Source organism: Chinchilla lanigera, unplaced genomic scaffold, assembly GCF_000276665.1.
Source record: "Chinchilla lanigera isolate Chin_1 unplaced genomic scaffold, ChiLan1.0 scaffold00014, whole genome shotgun sequence".
In the NCBI taxonomy this organism is placed as follows: domain Eukaryota; kingdom Metazoa; phylum Chordata; class Mammalia; order Rodentia; family Chinchillidae; genus Chinchilla; species Chinchilla lanigera.
In genome coordinates, this window is record NW_004955415.1 from 29,054,375 (window position 1) to 29,079,184 (window position 24,810).

General features: G+C 46.5%; 1 protein-coding gene across 3 annotated transcripts in view; it reads left to right on the top strand.

The window, feature by feature from the left end:
* The window catches only part of Kiz (kizuna centrosomal protein), an 87,031-nt gene extending 62,609 nt beyond the window's left edge, over positions 1–24,422 (top strand). For all 3 annotated transcript variants that reach the window (XM_005380949.2, XM_005380950.2, XM_013512366.1), the window contains 6 exons: positions 1,013–1,178; positions 1,876–1,926; positions 11,867–11,971; positions 14,057–14,153; positions 22,983–23,026; positions 23,597–24,422. In XM_005380949.2, coding sequence (XP_005381006.1) covers positions 1,013–1,178; positions 1,876–1,926; positions 11,867–11,971; positions 14,057–14,153; positions 22,983–23,026; positions 23,597–23,700 — 567 coding nt within the window. In that variant the 3' untranslated portion in view covers positions 23,701–24,422. The remainder of the gene's footprint in view (positions 1–1,012; positions 1,179–1,875; positions 1,927–11,866; positions 11,972–14,056; positions 14,154–22,982; positions 23,027–23,596) is intronic.
* The last annotated feature ends 388 nt before the right edge of the window (positions 24,423–24,810 follow it).

The window sequence follows — 24,810 nt, forward strand, 5'->3', positions numbered from 1 at the left end:
AAAGGATTGCAGGCTGCCCCTGGGCTTTGCTGTACCACCTTATCTTGTGTGCCTAGCTCCCAGGGTGGGCTGGTTGCTGCCCCATATGTGCCACCATTGTCAATAACTTTGTCTTCTCTAGCTCCACTTCTGAACGGGAACTGAGAGGAAGATATACTCTGGTAGTGGGATGGTGTGGTTGGTGGCTGTCTGCTAACCATTTAATCCTCGTTTTCTGGCTATTTTTATGTCCTGAGGGAAAAGCACTGACCTGGAAATTGAAGGACCTAGGTACTCAGCCTATGTGAGAAGTGACACTGTTTCCTCACCTCTCAAGTTGGCTGTGATGCATCTCTGCTGCCCTGCATATAGGTCAGGACAGGCCAGTCCGGTGTGCTATGAAAAGGATAGGCAGTGTGCCAGCTCACCATGGACGTAAAAGCGGAGCATAGATTGCCTTAATCCTTGCCTGAAGAGTAGGGTTCAGAAACACAGCAGCCGTGGTTTTGTGCCATGCATCCTTCTCAGCCACCAAGTTTTTCTGCAGTCTTCCCTTTTGGGGGAACCTCAGAGATCATTTCTAGGAGGTTAGAGTATTGCAAGATCACATCTTCACAGATTTTTCTTAGTCACAACCAACTCTATGTTACACACCCGGAAAATAGAATTCATGCTCCTTCAGAAAGGAGATCTGGGGACCTGACTTCTGTTTATATTGGAAGGAGGTAAACCAGCCCAGATAAATAGAGCTGATCACCACACATACACATACTTCTCTAAGTTTAGTCCTCAAAAAATATGTTTTTATGAGTTTAAAGTGTTATAAAGAATTAAAATATGCTAGGCCATAGCCAGATGGTATTTTATCTTGAGGACATTTTTATTTCAGTTAATGTTAGGAAGCAAACTAAATCTTAAGTAAAGCTTAACCTAAAATTATATTTGAAGTCTGGATCTTTGAGACCATGGAGAACGTGCTTATGATTTGGTTTCTTTGTTTTGGTTTCTTTGTATTTCCTTTTAAACACTGTAGACAGCAGCAGCATTGAGCAAAGGTCTCCCAGCAGAGTGTGAGGCCAGGTCAGCCATCCACAGTGATGAATCATCGTGCAGCATGCCGTCTATTCTGCAGGAGGGTACGGGGATAAAGGAAGCAAAACCTGCGTTCCGGCTCAGCAGCCTTCGCATGAGGGACCAAGGTAACTACAGAGTCTGTCCACCGTGAGGGGGCTTCCAGAGTCATTGTGATATCCTGTGTCATGGTGCATTTCTAAATACCGCTGGCTGCAGGACATCGTTGGTTTTAATGCACATGTGTTACCTGTTTTATACCACCTCCCGATAAATACATAGTGTGTTCTTGTTCAGTCTAACAGGAATGAGAAGCCTAACAGTAGGTCTGTACTTCTTGTCAGTTTCTAATGAAATAGGTGTTTCAGTTGTGAAAGTTAAACTTAATCACTTGGCAGGAGATCATTTTGAGCCCACAGTTCAGAGATACATCAATTAAAATGATTCCATAATGTACTGTGAGGTTTTTGAAATTACTTAATAGAATTTACCCTTAATTTTGTATATGCTTTTTAATTTTAATAGAACCTTATCAAAGTCTAAATAATGAGTGTATGCCACAAAATTCAACAGTCAATATTAGTACCCAGAAATTGTGTTTTAACCTTACTGCTACACATGCCAGTCTCATGTGCATTTCTCACAGGATGGTCGCTGCCCTGTAACTTCCAGGACAGCTGTGAGGTGCTCACAGAAAGTACTGAGAAGTTAGTTGGTTGATGCGCCCAGCATTTGAGGCTCACTTGCCTCACCTGTATTTACAATAACAACGATCTGTTTCATAACTTTGAAATATGTTTTTGTTATAATGTGTTTGGTTTTTAGAAGAAGATGAGAGTGAACAAGAAAGCATGTGTGCAAAGGTGCCAGTTACAGGTAAGGTGTCAGCCACCTCAACAGCTCCCAGCCCAGGTTCAGTCTTATATAATCCGGACCTTCCAGGTGAGCAGCTTATGGCCCTCAGAGATTAAGCATATTCCACTGCCTCTCACTGGAGCAGAGGGCAGGCAGAAGAACACAGTGCATCCCATGAATAAGGTGGCAGATGACCGCATCCAGGGAGCTCCTTCTGAGGCTCTTATGCATCCACGTCTGCAGCCTGCTGTTGAACACCCCCTGGCCAGCTCCCAGGATACCCAGTCATTAGCCTGCAGGCTGAAGATGCTTCTGGCTTTACTCCTTTCTTTGCTGTAGTAGTTGAAGGTACATCATTAAAACAAGAGCAGGAAAAAAGCCAGACAGGAAGCTTGCCTGTGCCTCCCTTATAAAGCTCATCTGGTAATTTAAAAATTTCAGCAGTCAGGCTTTGTAGCAAGACCTGTTAAGATTTCAGAACATGTGTTAGGTGTGTTTAGATGGAATCTGAATGATACCATTATAATTTTTAGGTTTAGAATATCAACAGCAGCAATTAGTATTCTGAACAGAGCCCTGTTTTTTGTACATCTAAATTTACTAGTACCTTGTTTTGTAAAGTGGTGCCTGGCTTCATTATAAATGCAAAGGTCTGACTTTAAATATTTATACAAGCGACTCCGCCCTCGCCCTGAGGAGCCAAGGCATGCATCTGCATATGTGCTGTGTTGTTCTTGTTCTTGAGCAGAAAGGAGCGGCTTACTTTGTGCAATACATGGCATGACAATTCATTCTTTCAACTCATGTTTCTCTAATGAACTCTGATTTTGAAAAAAGAGTTTATAGTGGGGCAATGATTATATATTTTATGTGTCAGATAATATATCACTCCAAAATTTAGAGATTTTCTTTTCTTTTAAACATTTTCCTGCAGCAATATTCATTGTGTTTTTTATTCTTCATTTTGAGAAAACTCTCTGGGGGCCTGTTGATTATTTTGATTAATAGCAGAAATGTAGACAGTCTCCAACTGCAGATAACCAGGAAGTCACTCACATGCCTTCTTGCATTTACCTTTGAATGCAGAAGTATCCAGTGGCCTCTGCATTTATTCCAGTTAAGATTATAAATTCTTACTGAAGAGAAACCAGGAAATGACCCAGTGCCCATTCTTTTCTGGTCTCCCTTGCTGTGAATACAGGTGACACTTTCCAAAATTAATACATATGTCATTTACTTTCTTTTCTCCTTGCCGAAGAAGTACTATGTGCCTAGGGGTAGTAATTGGGGCTACTCATCATTAAGATTTGTGTATCCATGTGTGTGTCTGTGTCTTTTTGAGACAGGGTTTCACTATGCAGTTCAGGCTGATCTCGAACTCAGTGATCCTCCTGCCTCAGCCTCCCAAGCACTACCATTATGATTTTAAAAAGGATTCATAATCCCAGAAACCTGTCATAAACCCATCAGTAGCTAGAAGTTTAACTTTGTCCTGTTATATGGCAAAGTAAGAAATTTAGTGAACTTGCTGGAGCCTTGGTGCTCTGTCCTTGCAGCCCGGTTTGTCCTTCTGTGCCACTCCTCAGAGTCCCACCAAGCTGATATTTGAGGGCCCCCTGCAGTGCTGCTCAGCTCGCCATAGTGCTGCTGCTGTGTCAGCCATTGCAGCTGCTTTGGTCTCTCAGTTCTTGACCATCATCCCCTTACTAAATTTTTGTATCTGGCATAGTTATTTGGAGAAGAGATGGGCTTTTGGTAGAGTAGGACAATTGTAGAGGTCAATTTAAGATATAATCTGCTTATCCCCTCCTAATAGTTCTCTTGGATTTCCTGTTTTTGTAGCTGCATGTTTGTTGTACTTTCATGAGCTGTATTCCTTCTAGAATATTCCAAAGAAAAGGAATATGGCAGAGCCTGTCCCCTGGGATTCAGGAGATACAGCAGTTGAGCTTGGATTTGGCATCTGCCAGCACTGTCCCCTCCTATCTGTTCCTTCAGACCATGGTCCTCTGTACAAGGAAAGCAAGTGTTCTGCCTATCAGGATCGTGTGTGCAAGTGCCGAGCAGATACTAGACACTCGATACATGCCATCTGTGACACTAGACACTTAGTACATGGCATCGGTACCTGCCATCTGTGATGTGTAATACCACTCCTGTGCATGTTGGAGGCATGTTTGGTCTTCTGTGCTGGTTCCCAAGTCATTACCGTCTCCACAGTGGGACATCTTGGTGAAAGGAACTTCATGAAACAAACTCAAAGAAGAGAAGCAGGGGATGGAGATGCAGTTGAAGGAGTCCAGGCTCCCAGTGTGGTGCTGCGGCTGAGAGAGGGAGCCACACGAACCAGGGCCAGGCGTATGCGCTTCCCAGTGGTGCCGCTTAGTTCCTGTCAGCATTTTCCATGTGAGCACATAATTGATGGTTTGAGTCCAGAAGGAGGTGTACCTACCAGTCTTGAAGAAGTTTCAGGACATGTTTGGAACTTCTAATTAATCTTGTGAGGAAACACTAGAGGAGTCCTAGAAAGCTAAAGGAGCAGCTCTGGAATCCCATTGGGCAAGGCTGGCCATCTCTGCCTGGGAGGCCTTATGCCCTCAGCAACCGGTATGTGCTCCCAGCTGGGAATGTTGCAGGCCACCCAGCAGCAGGCCTCCCTCAGGTGCTGCCTCTTCAGTGCCGCTGGGCAGTGCAGCATTTCCCAGAATGTGTACTGTGTGGTGCTCCACCCAGGAAATAGTTGAATGAATACACGGTTTATGCTAGCCCTGGGTGATCTTGCTGACCCCCTGCAGCATACAGCATATCTGAGAGGTGCCACACACTTGGCAGAGCATCTGCCAAGCATAATTACAGCATGAGGTCAGAAACAAAAGAGCTGTGGACTCCTCATTGCACCAGAACGAGGCACAGTGTCTCCAGCTATGAGCGTTTGTGCTGGGTGTGGGAAACCCTCTAAAAAGGGCTGGGGAGCATTCTTGTTTCTGGGTCCTCCAGGGTTCCTTCTGTTGCCGAGGCCGCGATCTCATTTTGTGCTGAGGGAATCACATGTGCCAGTGTTCTTGTATCTGTATTTCCCCTTCTTACGTGCTTATCACCCCAAAATTGTGGTCTTTTGGGGAGGGGGGCTCACTCTTAAAGTGCCTGCTTCTAAGGCATCTATAAGCATGCTGGGCTAAGATTCACAAAGCACTGGCTCCTGTCACACATCCACGCCTGCAGCCAGCGTGTGTGCTCCTACACTTGTACCTCAGGGCCGGCTTCATTACCATCATCTACTGCTTTTGTCTGGCTGTTCTCACTAAGGTGTCCAGCTAGAAATCAAGATCAACTCTGATGTCTGTGAATCTGTAGTCTTGTGTTTAATAACTTGACATATCATTCACCTGACATCACCCCTTTTCTTGGGCTGCATTCTGGGGTACCAGGGTCAGAAGAGACCTGGTCACTACTCTCAGGAAACCCCCAGCCCCAGAGTGCACCCCCCACCACCACCAGCACTCTCCCACCCCACGTGCCCATCCTGGCAAAACTCATCTCCTTAGCCCCATGTGAAAAGGACCCTCGGCTTTTATCTCAAGAGGATTAAGCCTCTAAGAATGTCCATTCAGCTTTCGCTCTCTGACACCAATCCTCCTGGTCAAGCTGTGTTGAAAGTGCTTGCGCACTAGGCATTCATTCCTCACAGACAGTCTGGAAGCTGAAGCACTGCGAGTCATGCACAGTCTGAGGGTCAGCCTGCATTTGCAGGGTGCTGCTTCGAGGGTTCATAGACACTGCCTCCCAGGACTAGTGGTTGAGTTTTACACCATTGGAAAAGGATCATCATTAGTGACTGGGTTTATCCTGGGAGAGAAAACTGCAGTGAGGACTGAAGAAGAGCAGTGCATCACCTCCAATACCAAGACTGCTAACAGTATGCTTCACCTGTCCTGTCCCTGGAGTGCTTACTGATGACTCAGTGGTGACACAGGGAACCCCACACTTGTGTGAAACCAGGAGCCAATGTGTGCTGTTCGGTTGTCCATCCAAGACCTCATGGCCTGGTTTCCAGGGCAGGGGTTGGCCATGGTGCCTGTGACCTACTGCTAGTAATAGCACGCACTCCCTGTTACACTGTGTGTGGGGGCCAAGTCAGGGTGTTACTTAGTGTGGGATTAAAGAGTTAAGGGCACCTTTATGAGGAGAGCTGCTGACTAGATGGTTCTGCATCCAAGGATCTGAACCTCTGGTGCCAAGAGAGTCTCCCAAGCCTCCATAATGGCTGCACAGTAGAGTCATAGGTGGAATCCCCATGACACTGCCACATCCTTGACCATCAGCACCCCTGGGTGGGGACCCAGGCATAGGCCTCTTGTAACACATCCAGATGAATTCCCAGGCTTGAGAACCACAGAGCAGGAGGAGCAAATTATGAGAGGAGATGTTTAGCTGTTCTGATAGAATTAGAGTCCTTTTTCTAGGATGCCTTAACAAGGTGTCAGATATGTAGCCAGGTGCAGTGACATGCTTATTGTCCCTGCTACTTAGGAGGTTGAGGCAAGAGGAAGGTTTGAGCCTAGGTATTCAAGAGTAGCCTGAGCTATATAATGATACTGTCTCCAAAAGAAAAGAAAAGAAAAGAAAAGAAAATGATTTAAAGCTGAAGAGTGTAGCTCCAAGATAGAATATGCACTTCGCGTGTACAGGCCCCAGGTTCAGTCCCCAGCTTGGAGGAGTGTGGGAACTGTTCACTATAAAATAAGGGGATTACGTCAGCAGTGAAGGGTCCTGTTAGTCTGAGAATTGAAAATACACCTCCGGTTATTAAACAGCACATGGTGTTTGTCAGAGGTGCAGTGGTTCCTTGGTACACCCAGAGGACTGACCCCAGGATCCCTGTGGACACAGAACCCACATACTGAAGTCTCTTATATGAAATATCTTGGTATTTGCTTCGAATCCAGAACACATCCTCTGTAAGCTTTGAAATCATCTCTAGATTACTTGTGATACCTAATGCAGTGTAAACATTACATAACTAGTTGCTAATGTTGTATTGTTTTGGCAGTGACAAGGAAAAATGTCTGAACATATTTAGTATACAGATTAATTTTTCCTTAATACTTTCAGTGGAGTTTGGTTGGATCTGTGGATGCAGAACCTGGGGACACAGAGGGCCAAGTGTGGTCCCCCAGACCTTCACGAAGGGCCAAGTATGGTCCCCTAGACTTGCACTTCAGCTCGGGAGTGTTTTAGTTTAGGTGCAAGCCTGCACTTGTTTTGGGGTTTAGTTGTTTCATTGCTGCGATTATAACACAAGCCTGCAAATCTCTATTTGTGACGCAGCCTGAGCAGTTCTGTGAGCTAGGAGCTCACTTCCCAGTCGCCAGGTGTCTGGACGAGGCCAAGGAAAGAAAACTGGCAAGAGCTGCCAGCCCAGGGCTACTGGTAGAGTTGAGTTTATACAGCAAATCTGGAGGTGAAAAGTAATCCTCATTATGGATAAAACATGTGTCTCACATTCACGTAGACTTACGACCTATAAAAAGAAAGTTTTAAAAATAGATGAATTTTCTGTGTCTTTTCAGAATTTCAAAAGCACCTATACCCTAACATTTTCTTATTTTCATTTATGCACGTTACTGAGATAAATATTTTCTGGATTTCCAGTGATAATAGTTGTCTTTGGAATTAATTTTTACAAAATATATCTTTATTTTTATTTCATTTTGCAAAAGCAACTAACTGGGTTTGCCACATCATCAACACACTAGTGGAATATTAAAAAAATACGTTTTTAACGTGTAGAGATGTGGAAAGCAATAGCACTAGGAGACTCTGAACAGAAAGTATTCCTCAAATTAAATTTTAAAATTTCTACCCACTTCGCACAGGAGCAGGCACTTTCTTTCTTCGTGGGTTCAAGGTCATTTTCCCAGCTCCAGTGATGGCATTGTTTGTCTCCCTTTGTCCCTCCCTCTCCAGCCCAAGTCTTCTTTTTCATGAAGGATTTCTACAAAAGCAATGGGCAGATCCTCTGCCTCAGACACCCCTTAGAGGCTGGTGAGCCCGCATTTATCTGGCTCTTGTAATGGGTTGTTAAAAGCCTTGTTCATCAGATATTTTCTTTTTCTTTTTATTTGTAGATTTAGAAGTATTTTAGCAGGTGTACATTTGCATATAAAAGAGAATAAAAGATAAGAAGTTGAGGCTTTTTCTTTCTCCTCTTTTTAACATCATCTCTCTCCTACCTCCCTGTGTTTAGTGTGTTTTCACTCTTTTTCTAGCCATTTCTAATTTTTAGATACAAAGTGCGTATCAAAAAGAAAGCAAGAGCCTTAGTGATCTTCCGCACACTGCAGGATGGTGGGGCCCAGCAGCGCATGTACCCATAGGGGAAGTAGGTTTACTGGTAGTGTCATTCGTGTGGACTTACAGGGTAGATTTTAATCTCCTGGAGCTGGACACTGCACAAGGTGGGGTCCCTGCTTTGTTTCATGTTTTCAACTGTAATATTTGTTACTTTTAAACTAAACCCTGACACAGATTTGAATAGCAGAGATGCTTGATGGAGATTTAGAACTGAAAGCTATAGCTGTGATCGTGAGTGTGTTGTTTCTGTGTCTGAGAGACTGTTCCAGTTGAACAGAAGTGAATGCTTTAGAAACGTTTGTTTAAAGTAATCATTTGCACATTCAGTAATTTTCTGAGAGTTAACATTGCTAATGGGAGGAAGTGTTTCTCTGGAGTTCTGAGTCACAGGCTGGAAGGCGAATAATGGCCACCCTGTCCTCAAATTTTCAAATTGTGGCTGAGAAGACTGAATTCTTTTCCCTTTGGAAATATATAAACCATGTCCCTTTGTCATTCATAGCAGGCTAACTTGAACTGTGTGATTTGTAACTTTTGTTCCTTGTTCATAAATTTAATAACTGTGATTGTGTGTAAGGCAACACAGGATAGCTTTTCGTTTTCTTTTTTTTCTTTTCTTTTTCATTTCATTTTGTTTCTTTTCTTTTCTTTTCTTTTCTTTTGTGTGTAGCCCAGGTTGGCTTCAAACTTATGATCCTTCTGCCTTAGCCTCCCATGTGCTGGGATTACAGGCGTGCACCACTCTAGAGCAGCTTAGAACTGCTTGATTTGTTCTTTTTCTTCCAGAAAAGCCTGGGCCTGAGTTGCCCTGAAACTTGTGTCCATTGCCTTTCTTGTGTTACACCATGAAGTTGGCATCCTGGCTAAGCCTCCCAGGCTATTGCAGGAGAGTGTCTGAATTGTTTGAGAGCCCCTAGCAAGAAGTATATTCTTGCCACCAAAGAGTGGGAAACCTGGTCCTTTGCTACAGACAGCTAATCTCAGCCAGCTCTGCAGCCTCCCTTTATGTGGGTCCAGGTCACAGGTCTTTCATCGAGAACCCAGTGTCCAGCTTGGCTCCTTTTGCTGTAGAGTCCCCTACATATTCCTGTGCCACTTTTAGTAAACATAAATATTGCTTGCTGATATCTGGTTTCCAGGTTGTAAATGTGTTCTGTTTAGATCCTGTAGTGGCTTGGTATTTTTAAAACAAAGAAAAGACCAGAGTCTCATGAGACCAGGCTCACTTTCCCACCTGGCAGCCATGGCTGTGGACAGGGGGCAGCTGTCCCTAGTGGATGGGGTGTGCACTCCAGCTGCACCTAGCCAGAGTCACCTCTGTGCGGTGCCATCACTCACAGCCCCACCGAGCGCTTGTGGCTGGTTATCAGAACTGTGTCCTTGAACTATCCTCCATGTGTCAACCTGTGTCGCCTTTAACTGCACCTTATTTTTTAAATCAAGCCCCATTCATCTTGCTTTCTCTATGTTGATGGTCTCCCAGAGCAACGGTTCTGACTTCAGGTGTGACCCACACTGGAGAGGATGATTCCAGTCCTGGTGCATCTGCCATGGTTACATGTCTGTGGTGTGCCTCAGTTACTGTTGATTTCTGCAAGGGTTGACACTTTATCCTCGAACTTTTTACACTTGCCTCTGTCTGGAGGCTGCCTGTGCTGGGGCTCCTGGTGGTGCTATGCCCACCAGTCCTTAGCCTCATGTTGCCAGCCCTGACTCCGAGCAGAACAGCTGCATCCCACATGGAAATTGCTTTACTCCAGGTGGCCTTCAGTGGCCGTAGCAGGCCCGTGAGGCCACGTCACTGTGAGGCAGGGGTGGAAAGGCCCGAAAGTGAGCTGTCTCCCCACTGCCCACCAAGCCTGCTGGTCAGCAGCAGCACACTCAGCCATGACAGGAAAGCCAGTGACTGGCCCTGGCCATGCAGGAGGATGGGAAGGAGACCGGGACAGGGAACACAGAGTGTTACTCAGTTCCCTGAATGTTGGTGATTTGCTCCCTTGCTAGATTGAAACCATCGCAGTGTCAGCCCTGTCTCACGCCCTGACTGAAATCACCTTGGGCACTGGCTTGATGTTTCTCCTTCCTTCCTGTTGACCAGTAGCTGCTCTGTTTTTATTCTTATTTTGCTTCTATCTTTGCTATCTTTCCCTTGACCGAGTAAGTTTAATTGAATCTAGAAATGACATGTGGTCATTATCCTAAAAGCTGAAAAACCTTGTGGTTGATACTTATGAAACAAAGTCATTGTCATGTCTAATGGTTCTTTACCTTTAGGGGTTCAGACACCCCAAGTTCACTGCTGTCTCCTCTGCCCAGGTCACCTTTCAGCAAGTCACGTGATCCTGCCAGGAGGGTTGGTAATGATATCACCACACCAGCCTGGAGAAAGCACTTTCTCACTTGGCACAGACACACGCACGTGTGTGTGTGTGTGTACATATTATACACATGGTACAGACATGCACATGCACAGACATGCCACAGACACGTTACACATGTGCACATGTTATATACATGGCACACATACGCATGTTAGACCAGTCCTTGTCCTTCTGCATGTACTACATTTGGTATTTTCTTTGTTAAATTTTAAAAAATACTAGTTTCATCACACCAAACTGATTTCACAGATCAGTGATGTTAAAAAGTGCTGCTTTGGAACTTCCTGTCTTCAGAGTTAAGAGTTCCTGATCCAGGTGTATTTTAATCATACAGCATTTAATATTCCTATGTACAATTTTCATTTCAAATACTCATTTTGACCTGACTAATTTTCAGTAGAGGAAGATGAGTTATGCTTTCTTCTTCAGCCTAATAGTAGTTTTAATCCAGTAATAAGAGACTCGCAGTTAGGGTCTTAAACTGAGCCAGAAAAAGCAGGAACCCAACCAGTAGCCGATGTCCACAGCAAGAATCCTTTTGGGGCCACATTAAAGATGTGGACATCGATGCTGTTCTGTTTTGTCTTTGCTTGAACAGATTCCTCATCCTCTGTTTCATTGACATGTCCTTGAGACCTGGGGGACCAGGCTGCCTGTGTGGCTTGGGCCCTTGTGTAGTGTTTGTCTGCTGTCTTCCCTACAGCCTTCCCAAGGTGCTAAGTGCCTGCTGCACCAGACCAGGCTGGGTGGGCTCTGCCCCCTGCACACATCCCTCTCCTCCCTGTGGGTTCCATTCCTAGGTTGGGACCCTGTGCTCATCTTCCGTCACCGGCTCTGACACTCACCACTTAGCAGCCTCTCCAGGACCCTGTCCCCCATGGGAGAGCCTGAGAGTTCAGGGCCATCCCTGGCACTGACCACCTAGGGTGTTGGCACTAGCTTCACTGCCGCTGCTCCTGCGAGCCTGGAAGGGAAAGAAACTGAGCTTCATGACGCCTCTGCCCCAGGAAATCAATTTCCTGCTGCAGATGAACTACAACTCAACTCTTCTTTGGGTCTCGAAGCCTGAGTTCAACTAAATTGTGTTTTGTTTGTTTGCAGAATCTCTGAAAAATTAAAAAAAATAATTTGCATGCATTTGAAAAGTGTTAACCTAATAGGAAGAATTTATGAAACCTCTCTGAGCAGCAGGAAGTTCAGTATTCTGTGCTTTCCTTAATCTGTAGAAACAAAAGCCTACCAGTTGCTGAAGAAGTCCACCCTGCAGGAACATACAGATCAGATGGAAGACGGACGCCGAGGGGCGCATGCCTCGGTAGCACAGTTTTCAGGTAAGGACGGGGGATTTGGCACTCAAGGCTGTGTCAGGCTGGGGAGGGTGGACACTCTGAGGGCTTGGGGAGTTTGCAGTGTACAAAGCTGTCACTGGGCCCAAGTGGGTGCACGAAAACTGTCCCTTCTCAGCACACGACCTCTGGAAGAGCCCTCTATGGGGCTTGTGCTGGCCCCACGCCACCACAGTCTGAGCACGGCCTGTCCTGTCTCAGTAGTCACTTGTCCTCAGCTACTGCAGGAGTGGTCCCAGTTCTTCCCCTTCCCTGGCTCCCAGCTGCTCAGTCGTCAGAGGGCAGAGTGATGCTGGCTGGCCCTCCTGCAGTGTTGGGAGGGCTGCACTGCTTTTCCTGGGAGGACCACAGATCTTAGGAGAGCTAAATTTTAGGCTTAAATGTAGTTCCATTAATCTAGAGTATGTTTGAATTATAATTTTGTTTTCTTGTACTTTCTTATTATACCTTTATTATTTGCAGTCATTTTTCTTTTATTATACTGTACCTTCTTTTTAAAATATTAGTCACCTCACCCCCTTCATAAAAGTATGTGGATTAATACAGAGGGAAATATGCATGAATGGCTTAATTAATGTCATGGTGCCACGGTTTTCCCCTTAAGCATGGAAAGTGCTCTCTTAATGTCATGTAATTCCTGGTTCACATTTGATGTCTCCTTCAGACAGATGTGTTTAAGGGATAGACTTAGGGTGCGTCAGAATCACCTGTCTCTGGAGGGGAATGCTTGGGCAGTATTAGTGGTAGACTGGTTGTGGAAAAGCCCAGCTTCACTGGTGGTTCTGAGTTTTTAGCAGGCACTGCAGGCTAAAGGCCCAGCGCAGCGCCTGGGTTGAGAGGCCTGATGAGAGCCAGCCCTGGGGGTGGTGATGTGCGCTCCACAGAGTAGGATTTGCTGAGCTGTTGAGTAGAAAGCAGGCCTGTGTTCTGCAGGAGGTCCTCGAAACTTTGGTGAGATGAACACTGGCTGACTCTTAGCTGCTTGCTGTCATCACCTTCTTCACATGAGAGCCACCAAATTAGAATCCGCAGACACCTTAAAAGGTATTTACCCGCCCACATTTACACACATGGTCCCAAGACTAAGACCTTACTCAGCACTGTGCAGGTACAAACAGATACACATCATGGGACATCAGCGCCACGAAGGCTTTTGCTAAGTGCATTTGGTACCTAACTGGACAGGTAAGGTGAGTAACTCTGGTTTAAACTGTAGCCCCTTGGATGTGCATCAAAAATTATGGCATTGTTAAGCATACCGATAACACGTGTTAATTCATTCACAGGTGAAATGACACTGTCTAAATTATATAGTCAGAATTATATAGTCACCCCTAGGTTTAACTCCCTCAGTCCATACTCAGAATTACCATCTCTGCTTTTCAAGCTGAGCATTTTCCCAAAATAAAAGGATGCAAATGCTCCTGCTAGTATGGCTGTCGCTGTAGTTAGCACCTCTAACCACCTCTCCGCTGCACTTTCCCTCTCCCCGGGGACATGTGAGAGCTACAGAGAGAAGCAGAAGCCGCCTGGGAAACCCCACCACCAGGGAACCCAAGAGCCCCCGATCAGGGGACCCCGGCAGGCTGGGAGTGTTGGGACAGCCAATTCCCCCAGCCCAGGGAAGGGGCAGCATGCCTCCTCTTTTAGCCCTTCTGCCCTTTTCAGTGAAGAATCGCTGCCCTCGGTGGGGGTTTGGCAGAGGGGCTGGAGAGCGGGTGGGGTGGGTGCTATGATCCAGGGTGATGGTTATTCCTGAGAACTGGTTGCCAGCGCCTATTCTGTGTGAGCCATCACTGCCGGCGTCCCATACAGTGTGTCTTGTCCAGTACATGTGTCATCAGAGAGGCTGATGTGCGTATACATGCACCCTGCCCAGTTAGAGTAGAGCTCTTTGAGGTGTTTGTATTTTTTAGGCATCACAGGGGAAAACCCCCATCTCCATTTCCTTCCCCACACTGGTCTTCCTGTGGTGGCATCGGTTTTTCCAGAGTTCCCAGAGGCCTCTCCATTCCTGTCTCTCTCCGTGCAGGCCCCTGACGCTCTCCCTCTTCTTCCATGCCGTCACAGGTCTGAACACGGGCAGCAGTGCACTCCAGATGAAGGCAGCTCACGAAGTTGCTTCAGAAGCTACTTTCTCATCGTGCAAAGGAAGTCCTTTGTCAAGGTAAATGGTGAGAGCCTTTCTGAATAGCGGCACAAGATGCGAAGTGTCACTCCACAATGAATTCAGCTCCGGCTGCATATTATTTTGTCGTGTGACTTGATGGAGAGTTATGGTTTGCGTTTTTGTTTATCTAAAATCACAGTCAAAACTTCAGTCTACCTTTAAAAATATTTGCCCCACAGCCAAGTATTGTTTTGCAGCTGTTGTTTCCTTGCTTTAAGACTCAATTGACACCTCGGTGAACCACAAATTAGCGCCTCCAGCTGCTTGCAGTAGGGCTGCTTAGAGACCACACAATGGGGGCTGTCAGGAAAAGGGCAGAGAGAAAACATCAGGCCTTGAAAGAAAGAAATGTGACCTGTTTTTCCTTTCTGAGCTGGCTCTAGATATTAGTTTTTATATTCTTTTTTACCAAGTATTTAGGCTACATTACTCTTTCCATCTCTGATAACTTTACTTTTTCTTGAAAATACAAAATTTATCTTTTTATATTTGTTAAACTGTAGCACTTCTCGTAAGATTTTTTGAGCAATGAATTATGTGCAGAATTTGTCATCAACGTAAAATACTAATCATGCAGCAGGTATAAGTGATCATCTGACAGAACACCTACCCTCTTACTTCAGGCTGAATATCATTTCAAACAGCACAGCAAGTTTCCTTTTTAATAGCACTGTTTTAAAAAGTGTCCTTTTCATGACTGCATTACATTTGAATGTAATGTCTACTTGACCCTGATAAAATTTTTAAACAGGAACTTTACATTTCTAATGTTATATCTGCTGTCCTATTACCTAAAATGATATGCCCCACAAATACCATATTGAAATGAAAATGAAAAAATTCTACTTTCATTTATATTTTATAAGAATATTACAGCATTTTAGTACCTGGAGTATATTAAAATGAAGTTAGTTTTCTAAAATTCTTTTAAAAACTTGACAAGCATCCAAAATGATCATTTAATTATGAGAAATTATTATTTTTAGTGCCTAGGTTTTCATCCATATTATGGAAGGGAATGTCAGATAACTGGTAAGGAAGAGTGTTGAAGTATTAGATTGTTATGATGGTACATTGTTATATGGTACTATAAATTTGAGCCCTACATCTTTTATATGAATTGTAAAGAATAAATTCTGTAGATAGTTTTTAGGTCTTAAAGTTACCATTTGGCTTAATCATATACCCCTTTACTTTTTAATGGTTAGAAGTGTTTCAGTTGTATTTCAGAGGCATTAAGAAGACAAATTCTCCTTAAATGTTTCTTTATAAATGTCCATTAGGCAATTTTTAAATACATTCAGAAACAGGTGGACTTTGTAGAACATTTTCTCAACTTGACAATTTCACATCTTCTGTGTATGTCACCAAACTAAACTGGAACATTTTTCTCCTCCAAATGAAGACAGAGGCCTTTGGTTAATATTATTGTTTCTTCATGAAATTAATTTCCTAACAAGTGACGAGGGATCTCATCACCCGCTTTAAAGGGAAGAAAAGCACACAAAGATCTGCGAGGAACCTTGTTTCTGGACACTCGCTGACAACCCTGTGACACAGGGCTGGGCATCAAACACATGGGTCCGGTGAGCATTCCGTGCTTCGGGCCTTGGGCTGGGTCTGGTACTGGGAGTTCCCACCCTGGCATTGGAGAGACCGCTTTGAGCCTGGAGTCCTCGCTGATATTTCTTCGAGGCTTACATTTAAGGATCCCACTTACTGCACTCACTCCTTGTGCTTTATTGCTTTTACAAGTGGTCTCGAAACCCAGTACTTGAGAATAAACATAACAGTGCAGCGCTGCTGTAGCACTTTTAAAAATTCTTCTTTGCTCTGTTTTGTCAGTGAGCTGATGAGCAACCTGAAAAAAAAAAAAAAAAAAAAAAAAAGGCCCTGCTGGACCTTAAAAAAAATGGCTTCCTCTGATGTCCTAGAGACAATAATTATGATGTGCTAGTTAAGCCCGAACTACAGCTGAGGGATTTTACTTTAAAGCAGAGGCTTGGGCGCAAAAATGCATTTATAGCTCTTTGTCTGCACCTCATTATGTGTGGGCCTGATTCATTAAGTAATTGGTTTGCAGTTGTTTACATGAGTATTAAGGCCTTCTTTTCAGCAGCCTTTGAGAGATACATTGTGCAAATGTTGGCTGTGATGAATGCGGAATGAGGGCCAGAGGGCCCGTCCTATTGGCTAAACAGTGCACTCTGCTGAAAAGCCAGAGAAAAGGATTGGGTGCTGCTTTGCATAGCAATGACTTTCTTAATAAGCGTTACAGATTAATACACACAGCTATAAAAGATGCAAAGAGATACTCTTAGCACATTTATCCACGCTCATTTCATCGTGATGGTGGTGGGCTCTGGCCGCTTTCGTGCTCCGTTTTTCAGAGCAGCGGCTTCAGAGCATGAGCCGTAATAGAATCCGATGTTTATTGTATTATAAATCACGGGCAAGTAGGCAGATCAGCAACAGTTTATTATTAAAGATTCTTTCAGTGTAAATCTTTTTCTACCATTGTATTTGCTTCAGCAAAATCATTTTGTGGTTGAGTGGGGATGAAAGGCATAATGTTTGAAGGAGTGAGCCCTAATAGGAAGCCGCTCTCTGAGTAAAGACCACTTGTTCTCTTTTGTTCGGGGGTGCATGCCAGAGCTTCCTCTCCTCCGCAGACATTGTCTCGCTTTACCTTCCCCAGGAAGCGGTCTCCCCTCTGCCAGTCTGGCTATTCAATGGGGAGCGTATCTTAACAGCCTTCCGTGGAACTAACTTCAGCCTGCTGCTTCCTGCCTCGTAACTTCAGCTTACTGGTGCATCGAGATAGTGCTTTTGCTAAAAGAAAAGGGTGTGTGCTTGCCACATAATTGCTAGTGGGAAGGTAACAAATCACCCAGGCGCCCACTCCAGGGTCGCTGTGGGTGGCATCCCCTGCCAGTCCTGCAGCCACGGGAGCGGCCAGCGGAGGGCGCCAGCACGCAGCTGATGTTGGAGTGGGGCCTGACATGGCTCTCCTTGCCCTGTCACGGTGCCGTTTCCCCTGGGATAATATCACGGTCACAAGGACTCAGTTGTCCAGGGAAGTCATGACAAGTTTTTCTTGGAACTCCTTTAGGTGTTCTTATAAAAGTGTCCGTCCCTATCGCCAGCTTAGAAAATCTGTGTTCTCCTTCAATCCCAATTAGCAGCTTCCCAAGTGTTCTTCATTCCCTTTCATAAACCCACATCTTTATTTTCTGCACGGAGAACTTGTGCATAAGAAAATCATTTATTCACAAATTGACCGCTAACAGTTAAAAGCGGCATCTGTTGTAGGGCCCTCGACTAACCATCAGGGGGCGCTCCGACTTTGTCAAATTACCACCACCTATGGGCCTCTGAAATTTCAAATTAGGCTTTACAGAGTTGCTGGTGTAGCTACTGGGATTTTTTTTCTTTTATTCTGAATCATTTTTTGCCTCCTGTTTTTCAAAATATATATCTGTTTTGAGGAAAATTCCAGCTGAAGATAGTACATGAGAAATGTCAATACTGATTTTATCTAGCAGTCAAAAATCATTAAAAGTTTCAACTCTGGAACCCAGAGACCACACCTTGTCATAGGGTGGTCATTTCCAGCCTCACAGTAGGCCTGGAACTAAAAGGCCACCCCAAGGCCCAGACCAGGCTCTCGAAGGGAGGCAGAGTCTCAGTCACATTGCAGGACTCTCTCTCTTGGATGGCTTCCGAGGTTCAAGTCAGCATGTCTTTCCTCTGCGGGTCCCCAGATTCCTCCCGCTGCAGGCCGAGGCCCACATCCCAGCCTCACGACTGCTGCTACAGGTCTCCAGGTGGCCCTGCGGCTCACAACTCCTGTGTCACCCTGTACCCTCCCAGCATGCCCTGCTGCAGCCAGATGCTCCTCTATGGCTCCCTGGCCATTTTTGTCACTGCCTAGCCCATGGCCAGAAGCCACGTACAGGTGCCTTTCCTTCCCTGCCCTGTCCTGGGATGGTTTCTTCCTAATCCAGCACTGGGGGTCAGGGTGCTTCCCAAGAGAGGGGGCGATTTTCTTAAAAACACTCAGTGGTCAAGTGCCCTCGAGTGTGCATGGCACCCCGTCCTTGGCATTCTGCACTTACCTGGTGTGTGTGTGTGTGTGTGTGTGTGTGTGTGTGTGTGTTTCCCAGGTCCCCTCCTCTCACATGGGCATCCAGGACCAGGCCCGGGCACCTGTACACAGGCCATCGTGTGTCCTGGCCTGTCCGCTGCCAGAAGAGCTGTCGGGCTCCCAGCAGGACCTTGAGGAGAGGGCAGACTCACTGGGTGCCTGGAACCCACCCCCAGAACGCTGCGTCCTCTTAGCCCCACGCCACCCGCACAGCCTGTGTCACTTACTGCTTGGTGCCTGTCTCCTGTAGGCAGAGATGGAGCCTGTCTTGCTTGTGTGCTATCTGGCCCAGAGCCTTACAGTGTCCTTGTCCCTGTCACTGCACATTTTCACTTTCTCGGGCTGAGTGAGTCAGCGAGCAAGGGAGCTCAGACCAGAGGGACTCGCGCATGCCGGCCTGCTCCTCTGCTACTCAGTTTTCCTGGGCCCCAGCTCCGAGGACTCGTCTCCACTGTCAGAGCCCACACCTGCACCACACTGGCCCTGACATCTTACCGCATCCGGGCCACGCGGCTCTCAGCGGTGTTCACACCAAGCCTGGCAGGACACTTCCACATTCTTCACACAGAGGACTGAGCTCAGAGAGGAGGGGACCTGCCAGGGCCACACAGTGAGCAGAGTTGGTACCAGAAGCCAACCCTGGCCCAGCCCTCATCAAACTCAGTGTCTGAAGGCAGCTCGCATGGCCGGCCACACGGTGGGCAGGGCCTGATTGCTGTGAGCCAGGCTTCTCCCTGCCTCAGGGTTCACTGCTCCTCAGGAGGCCAGGAGAGATCCTGCAAGGTCCAGGCAGCAAGACAGCGTCAGTGGTCCATTCTGGTTCTATAAAGCAAACTTACGCACTCCCTCACAGTGACCCTTGCCATCTAGTTCTGTGTCTCTGTTGGCCATGTGGCCTGGTTTCCGTTACTTCAGCTCTTTGCTCAGATGAGGGGAACAGTGACACCCACTTTCTGTTGTACCACTGGTGCACCCCATCACTCTGACTCCAGTGCAGTGTCCTGGCCAACCTTAGCCTCTTAAGTACCCCAGAAGTGAGCGTGGCGAAAGTGACAGTGAGTAAAATTGGCCTAACCTGGCTTATCAGTCACAGGAGAACTCATGAGCAGTTACCAAGACCCATCAGCAGATAGGATAGCTTGATGGAGAGACAGAGGGGGATGCCAGAAAAAGCCAGTGTGGAGAAATGCTCATTGTGGAGCACCCTGGAAGGGCATGTGGTACCCAAGGTGCAGCTGGGGTGAAGATGGCGTTGGGAAATGCAGCAGATAATCATCTTACTATATTTCAACCAGTGGAATGATTGGTTATGTTGTAAGGTACTCGGTCGCCTGTGGCATCTTACCTGAAAATGCTTTGTTTTGAGCCAGGGCCTGAGTCTTAATTGTAAACTTAGGGAAAAGATGCCACACACTCTACCCTCGGTTCCACAAAGGACCCTGGCAGGCCCTAACCTCTCTCTGCTGCAGGCTCAGCAACAGCCCTGGGCCAAACCCAAGCACAGGCCGGTATGGCCCTAGAGCTAAGAGTGATGTTCACACTTTTATTTGGTGGAGGAAACAGTCCAAAGAGGAAGAATGTTTCATGGTGCCTGAGAGCACAGGAGATTCCGATTTCAGTGTCTGCAAGTGGGGTTTCGTCAGAATAGAGCATGTCCTTTGGTTCATACTCTGCTCATGCTGATTTCTTACCAGAGCCAGCACGGAGCAGTTGTGATGGCCATGTGGCCAGAGCCTTTCCTCACATTTTAGTGACCAGTGTACCCAGCCTCTGCTCCCGACGTACCCTCTGCCCTGCATGATGGAAGCATCACTTTTGTGCTGGTGACCCGTCCAGCAGGAGGCCTGCAGCTGGTGAGGTGGTGCCTGAGCCCAAGGCTAGAACCTTGCTCCTCCACATCTGAGACCAGCAGACAGGAATGTGTACTTGTTTCCTCTCAGCAGCTATAGAGCTGAATAAGCTGGTTCTCTGCAGTACTGGAGGGAAGTTTCTCCCTCCATCCCTGCCCACCTGGCCTATGCTGCACATGTTGGCCCTGAGAACCAGGTGTAAAAAATGTCCACCTTCAAGGGCGGTGCCACCCTGACTGTTGGAAGTAGCTCCCTTCAGGAAGATAGCGCCCTTAGGTATGGGCAGTGGGAGACTGCGCACCCTCCGCCTTCCTCAGCAGTGAGCTACATGCATGCAGCTCTGCAGTGCTTCTTGTGAGAAAACTGGTAAAACAGACAGGAGTCCCTGCACAGTGAATTCATATTTCACAGGGTTGCCAACTAGCTCCCTGTGGCTTACATAGTCTTGAAACCACTGTAACTACAGCACAGCCAGCAAAAGCAGGTTCAGGTGGCCTCAAGGGGACATGGCCTGCCCGCTGCCCTGTGCAGAGCCGAGGGTACCTGCTGGACCTCTTGGCCCCGTCCTGTCTAGGTGGAACCCAGTTTGCCACCCACTTCTGCCCAGCTGAATGATTGTGACACTCACTGCAGGGGCAATTCCCACAGTAGTGTTTCAGCATTGTGCAAGGCTTTTCCTTGGGGGGACCAGCTGGTCTTTTTTTTTTTTCCCTTCTTCTCTTTTGCCAGCAGGAAAGCCAAAGAAACTTGAACTACCTAATTCCAAAGTCACATGCTCCTAAGAAATATGTACTCCACGTCTTCTCTCTGTGACCATTAACCATGGCCTAAGTTAGGCAGTGCCCTGCTTGGCGAGGTCTGTCACCCGCCCCAGCACCTTGTGGGTACCAGGCGGCAGCACTCCTGGGGTAGGAGCCAGCATGGCCTGCTCTGTGGAGGGGAGGGGCAGCTTATCAGGGAGGCATGCAGGCAGGAAGCAGTGGCAGCTTGGATGGGTGCAGGATGGAACAAGGAGTTTCTCGTGTTCTGGATCTGGCTGGAGGTCCTGTGCAGTGTTTCAGTCTCTGTGCCCATGCAGTGGGAAGACATTGAAAGCCTTACGCAAGGAAGCAATCAGATTTGTGCTTCATAAACCTCACTCCAGTTCAAGTGGGAAACAGGTGACAGAGGGACAGGACAGGTAAGGTGTCAGTGGTTAGGAGAGATGCAGCCAGGAGACCCTGGTTGGTCATGCGGACATGGCGAGGGATTCAGGGAGTGCAGGCAGCTCAGCCTGGTGGGAACTGGGCTGCATGGGTGGAGGCAGAAGAGTGAGAGAGGCATGGGGACTGGAGGCTTGGTACCCTGGGCCCTGGGATGCGAGGAGAGGCCTGGCCTGGTGGGGAGGGGGCCGCAGCCAGGATGGTGAATCTGTTAGTGGCTGGAAGTACCAACCACAGGTGTGTGGAGGAGCCAGGGGCAGCTGTCGGAAGGATGCAGGCCATGTGTCTGGGGCCTGCTTGTCGCTGTGCCCTCGCTCCTATGTCAAGGCTCCTGCTGTACATCCTGCCACACCTTGTTCCTCTGTCCTGGCCTATGATGTCCTCTCTGTCTCTAAAATCTGAGGTGTAGGGCCGGGGATTTGGCTCAGTGGCACAGTGCCTGCCTGGCAAGTGTGATGTCCTGAGTTCAATTCCCAGTACATGCATACATACATACATACATACATACATCGGCCTGAGGTTAAAGGCATCTCTACAGCCTTCACTAAGCTCTCCATCCACTAGCCAACAGGCGATTTGTCCTCCCACCCAGCTCTTCTTCCCTGATCACAGCTGGCAGATTCACCCTGTAATGGCTTTAGAATCAACCTCTCCCTCTCCACCCCAGCCTGGTGTCTTCTGGTGATAGGAAGGGAATAAAGAGCAACAGCCCTGTGCCTTGTTCCTGTGTGTGTGTGTGTGTGTGTGTGTGTATGCACACACGCACACTTAGTTTAAGATGACTCCTTTGGGCTCACTCTGGGTGTGCCCACTTTCATAGCACCTTGCCTGTGGCTGGCTGCTGGGTCCTGCCAGGTGTCACAAGGACCTCTGCTTTTCACAGCAGGTGGCCACAGGTCTCCTTGGTCACTGGACTCCAGGATACTGACTTGGAAAATGATTCCGTGCTGGAGCTTGCTCACAAGGGTAAAAAGTAAAAGATGGCAGCTTTGACAAAAGATGGTCTCGAAGCACAGGCCAGCCCCTTTGGCCAGGGGTTCTTGCATCTGAAGGAGGCATGGTAGCTCCTGGTGAATGTGAACATTTCCTAACATCCCCTTTGACCTTATCCTTCCTCCACGTGTGCCTTGGAGAATTGAAGTACAATAAATAAATGCTGCTCCCAGAAGGGACTTCTAAGTTCTTAGAATTGCAGAGCTCCTGGAAGGCATGCTGAGAAGCCCATCTCAGAGCCAGCCTTTGGCGGACAAGCCACAGGCACCAGCGTCCTGTGCGGTCCACACCTGAGCCCCAAGCACAGGCATCCAACACGCTGCATTTTCTCCCACGTTTGTTGCCTTCTCCTTTGTTAAAATGCTGGCGTTGCTGTCACAGGCTCACCTAGGATGAGGATTTCAACTTCCTTGCCAAAATCAAGGACACAGAAACACACCCACCTTGTTCCAGCGTTTCGAATTCCCTGCTCCAGGTTACCACTACGAGTCTTGACATTGTTTTTGTGCTTTTGAAATCTGAAACTAAAGAGAAAGTTTCTGGCCCTCTTGTGAATAACAGTGCCTCTCCCCTAATATATCCTTGTAAAACTATTGGATTGTCATTTATTTCAGACTCTTTCTTTCTTTTACAGGCATGAAGACAAAAAGAAATCAGTCACCCATTTGAAGTCAAATGGTAAGAGAAATATCTGGATACCAATCTCCTTTTTGCATTTGAATAAAAAAATTTTTTTGCCAGATACTAGTTGTCACGTCCTCTCATGAGGACTATGAAGTGTGTCTTCGGTCCCAGGTGGACCCCTGCTGGCCATAGGGTGGGATCAGAGGTCTCCTCAGTGATGGGACTTCAGTGACCGTGCTGTACAGGTGCCATGCGCCACAGTGCAGAGCAATGTTATGTTCAGCTGTGGATTTGCAGGGCTTGCTGGCCTCCACACCCAGCTCATGACCAGCACTGGCATAGTCTTTTCCTTGCCCTCTGCTCCAGTAGAGAACAGAAGGAGGTCAGAGTGGAAGAGCAGCCAGGGGCATTTGTCTGTCCCTGTCCTGTAGCAGAGTTGGGTATAGAGAAAGGAAGAGAACATTCCCCGACCCACAGAACACAGGGGAGCATGCGGGCTTGCATCTGGGTGTGTCTGTCTGGTCGGGTGCCTCGCATGCTCCAGTTAACCAGTCCTGCTGTACTGTTCTATAAACTCATTTCTGTTCAGAAAATGTAATGCAGCTGTCTGCTTTTGTCTTGCAGCCTTCTGGGGGGAGTCTGATGACAGTAACTCAGATATTGAAGCTGCTTTACGTCCTAGAAACCAAGATGCATCCTCTGATGATTTTGATGATTTTTATAACTAACAAATGGTAACATCTGCTGGAAATAAAGCCTATAAATGAACTGAAATGCTGTTTATATGTGAAATGGTGCAGAAACTTGGAGAAACAATCCTCAAAAAGTTAAACATAGAGTTACCCCCTGACCTAACCACTCCAGGAAGTATTATTCACTAACTAAAAAGTGGAAACAACTCAAATATCCATCACATGGTAAATGGATAAACAAAATGTGGTATAACCATACAAAAGAATATCATTCCTCAATAAAAGAATGGAATACTGATACATGCTGCAGTACAGATAAACCTGGAAACTATTAAGTGAAATAAGTCAATCACAAAACACCATATGACTTACAATTCATGTGCATGGCATAGCTGGGATAGGAAAATCCATGGAGACAGTGCATCCGTGGTTGTCTGGGCCTGGGGTTGAGAGGGAAGAGGACTCACTACTAGTGGATATGGCCAGTTTTGTTCTAAAATTGATGATGGCGGCAATTGCACAACTGAGTATACTAAAAACAATAATCATGTGCTTTAAATAGGTGAGTTATAGGTATGTTATAATATGAATCATGTATCAGTACTTTTGAAAAGGAAATTGGTGATTAATACATTGGGGTCTGGTGACTTAAAAACACCTGTGGGCAACTTTTGCTCTAATACTTCGTTTTGCATGGTTTATGTTTTCTGGTTTACTTGTTTGCTCTAATAAAATATCTTGCTTTTTTAAAACCCTTACCATTATATTCCAGGATTTTTTTTCAATTAGTTCTTCTTCCCTATCCACGATATTTTAAAACAAAACAAAACAGGATTTAACTGTAATGGTCATTGCCATTATTTGAATTTCCCTCCAAAGTTCATACTGATGTTTCATTACTGCTGTAACAGTATTAGGAGGTTAGGCTATGAATGAATGCCATGAAAAGGAAAAGTCTAGCCCCCACCCTCCATGTGTCTGTCTCACCTGTCCCTCTTTGAAACATTACAGCAAGAATTCCCTCACCAGATGCTGGCACTGTGCTCTTGGACTTACAGTCTACAGAGCTATCACCCCAAGTCTCTGTTCTTGTAAAGTACCCAACCTCTGGTATTCTGTCACAACACAGACTGGCATAGTCATTCT